The sequence below is a fragment of the Tigriopus californicus genome, chromosome 7 (genome assembly GCF_007210705.1).
Source record: "Tigriopus californicus strain San Diego chromosome 7, Tcal_SD_v2.1, whole genome shotgun sequence".
Taxonomy (NCBI): domain Eukaryota; kingdom Metazoa; phylum Arthropoda; class Copepoda; order Harpacticoida; family Harpacticidae; genus Tigriopus; species Tigriopus californicus.
Window position 1 is genome coordinate 11,826,920 of NC_081446.1, and position 9,185 is coordinate 11,836,104.

General features: G+C 45.2%; 1 protein-coding gene across 1 annotated transcript in view; it reads right to left on the bottom strand.

The window, feature by feature from the left end:
- The window catches only part of LOC131883815 (zinc finger protein 395-like), a 38,418-nt gene extending 29,467 nt beyond the window's left edge, over positions 1-8,951 (bottom strand). The window contains exons 1-2 of the mRNA XM_059231394.1: positions 7,529-8,951; positions 6,546-6,724 (exon numbers count right to left, since the gene is read on the bottom strand). Coding sequence (XP_059087377.1) covers positions 6,546-6,724; positions 7,529-7,975 — 626 coding nt within the window. The 5' untranslated portion in view covers positions 7,976-8,951. The remainder of the gene's footprint in view (positions 1-6,545; positions 6,725-7,528) is intronic.
- Between the last annotated feature and the right edge of the window lie 234 nt (positions 8,952-9,185).

The following is a 9,185-nucleotide window of genomic DNA, read 5'->3' on the forward strand; positions in this document are numbered from 1 at the left end:
CCCCCCCCCCATCCTCCCTCAAGGTCTTTCTTCACGACATGCTTTGTGTGAAATGAAATCTATTGCTCAAAGGGTGAAACTCCCTTGAAATGAATCAATTGGAAGAGAAAATCGGAATGCGATTTTTCTCTCTTTCGTCTTATCCGAGACGTCACTTCTTGGGAATGAAAGAAATACATGAATCGGTATGAGAAATCCGTAGGATGTTTGGATTTGTCAATGGTAAGCTCGATCAGCTTGCGGAAATCATCAGTAATGCCATTCCAATAATTGCAATGCAACGCCAAGGTTGTCGTGATTTTTTTGGGATTTGGATTTGCTCGCTGGCAGCGGTTTCAAGAATCCAATTGCTCGCCAACCACTCGAGAATTCAATTAACTTGGGGATTACAAATGATGATTAATGGATCCAGATCACTAGCATGAAAATATCCGAAGGGTTCCGATTGAATCTGTGGATTATCAAAGCTTATTGACTTTGGGACGTTTTGAGACATCCTGTCTGTTGAAAAAGGCTAACGTGTGTGCTAAGTACATTTGGTAGGTAACAGTTCTTTACAAGCCACGTTACTTTACGCTGTCATTAAAGCGTTCGGTCTGACAACCTTTTCAGTCGACTTTGGCTTTCTTGTCTGATAACGAAATTGTGTTCGATACGCTAAGTGGCCGATTAGACCACCAACAGTTCGGCCCTAATTAAGGCCTTTCATTGATCAACAAGGATCTTGGGATTTTAGGGATCCGTTTACATTGATAGCGTTTTTTGCGTCTAGACGTCTGCTTTGTGGTGACTAAAAATGGCCGATTGAACACATTTCATCAAAGCACGAAACCTGACGGCCATATGAAAGAATGGCCTTTCAACATCTGTCAAACTTGGTAAACAAAAGTAGGCCTACCAACTCTATCTGTCCATGGTTTTGTTCTTGGGTAATGTGTACCTGTCAGGGCATGGATTGTGTGTACGTACGTATGTGATGGTCACTTCCGTGATAAGAGATAATTATAACTGGTTGGGAAAAACTAGCACAAAGACGGTGGCTGAGGACAAAAAGGCAATTTTCTCCCGTATTCAAACCACAAAGCGTCCCAGTAGGCCCATACGAGCTAGGCCTCACGCTCTAAATATAATGCTTGGAAAACATTCAGGCACGAACGAAAAACGATAACATTTCCCCCAACAAAAACTGAACGAGAAGAATGGCCTTTGTTTCAAGTTTTTGTCTCGATTCTAGCCAGGCTTAATGCTGCGTCTTGGTCGACTGGTTGGTGCTTGCTCTTTATCCATCTTAAGCTCTCTAATATAGAGTCCAATCTCGGCATTGTTGACACTTGCTTGGTTCGAAGAGTGGAGAACCTTTCCGACTGATTCGTCCCACCTAAGGCCCTTAGGGACCATCGAAAATTAGGGGTCCTTGTCAATTATGCGTTGCTGAAGGTGGAACAATTTTCTCTACGTCCAACCATTCGTCATACTCATAGCAGAGCGATCCATCTGGAGCTAGTCTGGATCGAATCCAAAGGACGGCCTTTCTAACTCGGCCTCCACGTCCACTGCAATACACATTATGTGTCTCGTGGAAAAGATCGAAGCAAAGGCTCAACTCTTAACAACATAGGGACAAAGAGATTTTTTCTTGCGGTCTTTTTTTTTTTGAGTGAGAACAATCCAATTGACCAGTCAATCTACTCTGAACCCCGATACCGTCAGGCCAGAGGCACAAAGTCTATTATCTAGTCCTTGAAGTCGTCCGTCTCCTGTCCTGTCTTTCCGAAGCGGACAAAGGCCAGACCTGGGGACATCTTGATCCCAACCAGAAATGGGCGAGTCGCTTTGAGAATCTGACCAAATCAACGTGTCGGGACGAGGCAAACATTTCCAAGGACCTCTTCGTGGAAGGAGAAAGGTTGGCTCGGGAAGAAAGGCCTTTATCCCGAGTTTTTGCCTCTGTTCCAGCTTGGCTATCTTTTTCCAGGCAGACCACCGTAAGATGAAGCAGATATGGCTCTTTAGGGAAATAGCCATGATATCCCGGAGTATCATCGAAACTTTCGGCAATACATGGAAGGAACACCTTGGCATTCGACACCATTGCGAAAGATCGGAACAAAGTGTTGTTGTCCAATCTGTGGTTCATTTAGCATGTCTGAATTTCTCATCGGTTCATCTTGGTCAGACACCCTGGCACCATTTTGAGTGTTTTAAAGCTTTGCAGATGCATCACATTTTCGCTGAGCTTGAGGTTACATGGTATGAGGAGAAGTCAAGATGAGAGTGTGGATTCAGCTTTTTGGCGACGATGAATGATCAAGTTTTTCAGGACTCATGTGCTCAAACAACAACGTAGGCTTTTTTTCTTCCCTCCAATACATATTTCTTGATCTAATGACTTGTCTTCTCGGCTGCCTTTTTTGTGCCCAGAATTTCCTACTCATCATGAATCTCTGGAATTAATGTTTCCTTTTTTTGTTTCTGTCCGCCTTTTTATTCTTGTCGTCGCCATCGCCATTGAGTCTAATTCTAGAGAGAGGCAAACTAATTGAACATGTTCAACATCTCAAGCAAGTTTCCTTCCAAGGCGATTTCTTCCTCTGCCAAGTGCCATGGAAACCCTCAATTTTAGTCAATAAAGCTCATAATTTTAATAGGATCATAACCTTAAGAGAAGCTCGAGTGGCGAAATAAATGGAGAATGACGGTCGTGGCCGAGCCTGGGCAAATTGCATGGAAACATTGTCGTAATTCAGGCGGGCAGGCTGGCAGACTGGCAGGCTGGCTGGCAGGAGTAGCCCGAAACGAGCCTCGCTCTGAGTAAGGATTTGCATTAAACGTTTCCTGAGAAGTTAGAAGTCTCTGTTGCACTTGTGATGGAAGGTAGCAATCTTGATCGTGGAAACCCGTCATGACACAGCACGTTTTAAAACCAACACTTGGCACGACATTCCAATTTTGCTGAGGCGCGCTTTGGGTTTGCCCGTTATGCCGTTATTTCTGTCCTGAGGATCCGCGAGAACTTGTGACAGGGCCTCTTGGCAGAGCTCGATTGGAACTGACTGGCTTGACTTTGAACGAACACGTTTGAAATGTGGAAGTTGTTGTTGTTGTTGTTGTTGTTGTCGATTGATTTGGTGCTTTGGTTGAGAGCCCTTTCAGAAATCGTCCACATAGAGAGCTCTACGAAGTGGCTTGAAAGTGAAATGGGAGAAGAAGCCCGGTTCCATAATATCGACAATTGTTGGACAGACGTCGGTCGGCATCGCATGTTTGGGGAGGGCTCCGAGCTTTTTGGGAAGGATTGTTGCTTGGGGTGAGTAATGATCGCAAAGGAATCATTAGACTTATTTTTGTGAGACGACAGGACCGCCAATTTGGCTTCCTTGGGGTTAACGTCTCGAGGAAAGAAGGTTCACCACGGTATTTTTTCTCCCCGTCTCTGCGTCAAGAATGAGAAGTAGTAGGGAAAAAAAACTTCGGCCACTAAAGGCGGGTTCATCCATCTCCCGAGTTGATTAAAGTTGCCTCACAAGATAATTCCCTGCATTCAAATGCCTTGGACCTTGGAACTTTCAAATTCATTTTCAAAGGAAGCTGAGGTCTGCCAAATCGTCATGCGAAGAGAGAGAGAGAGAGAGCAAGCGAGAGAGAAAGAAAGAGAGAAAGAGAGAAAAAGAGAGAGAAAGAGAGACCTGTCGACCTGGTTTTCTTCGCTCTCGTTGTTGTTGTTCTCGTTCTCGTTCTCTTTTTGAAGCGAAGAAGGCTTGGAAAGAAGAGCCTTGAGCAATTCAAAGCAGGATCATTATTCGCTTCCTGGAACTGGAAGCGACAAAAAGGACTCTTTGGAATGATTCAAACAAAAGCCCTTGTGGTGGAACTTTTGATTTACGGGTGATGAATAAATCAGACCAAACATTGAAGGGACCGATCCGGTCCGACGGACTTTGTGTCGTCTCAATCCTGCCCTCCGGATAGATCGATCTCAGGTATCCACTTGCAAGCAGCCCCACTTATGTACTCCATAGTACATGTACATACGTAATACACACTTAGTGCTGGCAATCAAATATGCTTCTTATCGGCCTTAACAAAAAAGTTGAGCCATACACTTGATTAATATGCGTGAGATATAATATATTCCACACACATTAGATTTCCAATGTTTGGAAGTCATGCCTCATTTCCATTTCAGACAGATTCATGCAAATCTGCCGAAATCATGCTCATATTAGCAAAGCGCAAAACCGGAGTCATATTTCTTCAAGAAAAAAGTGATACTATCAAATTTCCTAGCCCAAATTCACTGCATACTCAAACAACTGACTTGACTCACATCTTTTGAAGGGAGGGATCTGACACTGATTTGTGAAGCCACCATTGGGCACTAAGTCCACCACAACCGGACCAAAGAAACACTTGGTCGGGAACGGATTTCTTTTACCAACAACCATCGGGTACAGTATATCAATGGCTCGTTTGGAAGCTGCAATATGTATGGACTAGTAGGCCCTGAAGGGATAGAAATTTCTTTGGTGCACCAGATCAGTTATTTGGAGCAATTTCCTTAATCATTAGCGCGAACTTGCCCGAGCGAAAGAAAAGGGTCTGAAAGCTGCGTTCGTTTGCTCATTGGTCAGATTGAAATAAGTTTCGAGCGATTCTCTATCCTCCATTTTAAGATCCAGTTTGCGACGAACGAGAGCCACAGCCTACCTATTTTTGTGGCCTAACCCAACTTCGTGCCCAGCATGCCTCGTACGTACTCGTAGATACGAGTATTGATGGTGAGATTTCCAGCCCGGAAGGCAATAAACCATGCAACCCATAAGCGAGACCGGGAAATCATAGCCCTGGAAAACGTCAGCTCCCTCCGAAACCAGTTCTTCTTGGCCGTTTTCTTTTCTTTGGGCAGATATGAGTCAAAGGAGGCATGGAAAGTATCACTGGATGGAATAATTACCATCGGTCTTTGAGCAAGATTGCGGTGTAAACTCCGGATAATCGGATGATTGACTGGGACGTGCGGGGGTGGCAGGCAGTTTTAGGTTCAATTTCCATCCCGTTGATCGTATCGATTTCGCTTGAGGCCTAGAAATTGATACATGCTCGTATACACACGCGGAGCAGTGCTCAGACTCATTATGAGAAGGTCTGGAAAATATCCCACAGGCCGAACGAATCCAGATCAGAGTTTGTGTGCCGCATATTCATGACCTCCAGTCCTTGCTCAGGAATGCCCTGGAGAAGGATTTCCTCATAGCTCTATGTCTTGAAATAATTCATTTAGTGTGACACGATTTGTTTGCTTTTCACCCACAGCGCCACTGAAGAAGCCAATAAGTCACTTGAGTCCCAAACATAAACCGATTTGTTACATAGTCTTTTGAGTTGTAACTAGATTAATGATGGCCTAACTGGCTCTAATCCAGTCACCCATGACGGTTGCTTGGTGCACTTCCTCAGCGGATTGAAAATGCTCACACTTTAGCAGGGCTTTTGACAGTCGGCTCTCCAAAGCAAAGAGAGTTGCTTTTTTTTGGGCTCCAAAGACAAGCTGCGTTTAGCTGGAGAAAGTCTTGCAGATTTCTGTGCATTCTTTATCAGTCCTGTCAATGTACTTTAAGCAATGTGCGCTGCAAAGCCCCACGAGCTTTCAATCTTTGACAAAGACGCTAATCGACATAACACATAAATATATATGTCATTGATGATGAGAAACCACCGAGGTTGCCGTTACTTACATAATTGATGAACAAATGGAAACTATTGCAGCAGCTAATTTGGACTAGCGGATACATTTGCTTGATCCTTTGTTGCTGTGATAAAACAGTGTCATAGTTGTTTCTTTGTTTTCGGAGCCCAGTCACCTCGAGTTCCGAGTTCTAAAGATAAACGCTCGAACCGTAAATCACACACGAAGGCCAAGCAAGATGTTTCATCTTCCAAATTGAAGACATTTCCAAGAGCTCCTAACCTAGTGTGAAGTGTCTTATTACCCGATCATTGCCTTTGTTCAAGCTGATCCAGTGAAAGTGCCGTCAACAGAGTCAATTATTTCGGACTCGGAGAACACACACGCCATATGTGTGGAAAGTTCCTCTTGTTCTCCTTGAAATGATGGCAGAAGGAGCTATTCTCGTCAAGTGATCCCTTCGCTCGCTGCAATCTGCAAACAGCTCATGATCGGCGTAGTAGTAATCATGCAGGGTGCATAAAGAGTTAATCGTTCGACAGATGGTCTTGATCACGAACGTGATTGTACTAGTACGTAGTCGACTTCTTTGTGTCAATGAGCCCCTCCTTGCACACTAGCAAATGACCGTCAAGTTTAATTGATAAACTCAGGAGAATCCCCACCGTGCCTTCTTCAGTCCACATGGCCATGCCAAGAACGAAGAAGTGCTTCTGTAAGTAATTCTGACTGGGCGCACGTGTACACGTGCACGCTCGTGTTTCCTTGAAACGTTCGTGACGCCATTGGAAGCCATTTGGTCTAAATATACTCGTACATAAGGATTCTCATATGTGCAAATGTGAGACCATTGGCTTACCTTGCCCCTGAGATGTCAGAGTTCGTCTCCGAGTTCAGTCTTTTACGCTCATGTACAATATTGAAATCGGCCAATTTCGAGAAATCCGTGTTAGCACCATGGCCAATTAATCTGGCCGATTTCCTCGACTCCAAAAGCCGGACCTCTTCCAGCTTCTTCTTCACCTCAGGCCCACCGTTCTGGAATAAACAATAAGAGAGTAAAGAGAATGATGACCATGCCTGCCTTGAATCGAAGACACGCACGAGGAAGACCCACACACGGACAAAAAAGTATTAGCATAAGGGCAATTCGTCATTTGTAGCCGAGTGATATTCACGAGGATCATAATGGTTTTCTGAGGTGCACCTTTGACCCCTTTTGTCATGGAAAATTTCGAAGGTAAAAAATAAGTGAGCTTTTGGGTGGACTCTGGCTCTGGTCTCCTGGCAAAGTGACGACTCTATTGATGGAGTAATATGATAAGGAGATCCTTTTCTTTCACGCATTGAAAGGTCTTGATAATGTATTCCTTCTAATATGTAAGGAGAGATGGTATAAGATTGATAGTTTATAAATATAAGACAGGACTAACAAGCAGTCAGCCATGTCAACCATAAACCAAGCCAGCCAAGCTGTCTAGGCTCTTCTTCTTCTTCTACTTCATTTTCGTTTCAAGATGGCAACGTGAACAGCCCAACTCAAGCAAAGTAAATCAAGATGTGTTTGCTCTGTTTAACATCAATAGAACCTTTCCTCCTTCACTGACACATATCAAGATTGTCGTTTGGACGAGCGAACAAAGACTCGTTCCCTACTTTGAATCCTAATTGGCGAGATAAGGAGTGACGAGAGGAAGACATTGCTCAATCGAAAATGCTATCGAGTACTAGCACACACACACACGCACACACACACACTCCTTCTACTCTAAGTTCTGCAAATCCGTGATGAACCATGCGCTTCAATTTGGATTGATGGCACAGAATGGATCTTGTTCTTACCAGGAGTTGTATGATGACTTGGTCGATGTTTGGTCGGTGATGGACCACGGCTCCTTGCATTTCACGATTGCAGTGGGTCACATACACAATTTGTCCGGAGCGCAGCTTGGAGCTGGTCACATTTTGAAAGCCAGGTCCCACAATCTCGGTCTCTCGGAACTCCTTCACACGTCGAGTGTCGTCAAATTTGACAGAGTATCGGTTCTGGCCGAGCCTGTCTTCGCAAGTCTTCATGGCTTGAATGATGCCCGGGTAGAGCTTACCATCATCACCCGGGGCCACCACCCTGGTTCCCAGGATGGACCGCTTGGCCAAGCGCTTGGACACGCTTGAACCCCCGGGGCTGGCAATCATTGAGGAGGGGGAAGACGTCGTGGAAGACGATGGCGTCGACGACGACGACGACGACGACGACGATGATGATGAGGATGGCAGCATCATCATCATCCCCACTTCAAATGAGATCAAGGCAAAAGGGATCAAATTGCCAAAAGACAAGACACGGCAGTTGCACCACAAGCAGTGGCAGCGTGCGCTACGCCGGTTGGATCGACTGAGCTTCGAGGATGTTCAAGTCTACACTGTACTGTTTTCGAGGAGAGGCAAAGCAAAACGAACGTGATTGCTTCGTCCTCGTCGATAAGCTAGGTTTCGATGCCACGACAAGGCTGTTTGTTGTAAGGCCAGGAAAAAAAAAGACTGCTGCCAGAGAGAGAGCCTGCACTTTACGATGAAAGGACACTCTGTGCACAGGGAAATGTATTTGTTGTTGTTGTTGTTGTTGTTGTTGTCGTTGTTGTTGTTGTTGTTGTTGTTGTCGTCGTTCTTGAAGCAGAATGTGTTTCAATGCTTGGACACCGGAAAATGAAATCAATGCTCTGAGGAGTTCGCCAATGGCAATGTTCTCAAGATTTTCGCACTGAATCAAGTCACTGGGTTAAACTCGTAATATAATGAACACACATTTTACCAGCACATTGGTGTAAGGCTTGAACAAACGATTACAGTTACTCGTCCGAGCTTATTGAAGATTCAGGGGCGACGGATACTCCACTGGCAGTACAGAATGAGGATTTGTGCGGACTGCTAACTCACTCCGCCGGTCACACAACACGAGGTTAAAGGTGACGAGGCCACGGCCTCAATTGGCAGTTCCATAATGGTCTTCATCGACTTCAACCGGATCACTTCACTCATTTCAGTTACGAGAGCAAAATGGCTTCCCGAGTTATTGGCAAGATCAGCCAGTCTATCCGTGAAACACATCGTACCCTCAATTTAGTCGTCGAGATTCAGAAACCAACACGTCACATGGGATGGTTACCCAAGACCAAGGGGACAGGGAGGGGGGGGGAGGCCTAGTAGCATCAGTGATAATAACCACCACAATCAGCTGTTGCCAATTGTCTACTGACAGAAGGAGGAATCAGATTCAGGGACGACTTGCAAGTTCATTCCTATGAGAGCACTTTTCCTCTCTGTGCCTCGGCGTTCTCAAATATCAAGTCGAGTTTGCCGGGCGAGCTGCGCCGCGTTTCACCGCTTCAAACCCGAGTGGCAGTCCGTCGAGGTGCGAGAAGTCCAACTGCCAAAGTTTTGCCTGACGTTCGAGACTTCAGAGGCACTGGGAGGAAAACAAAAGAACCACGTGACTCCC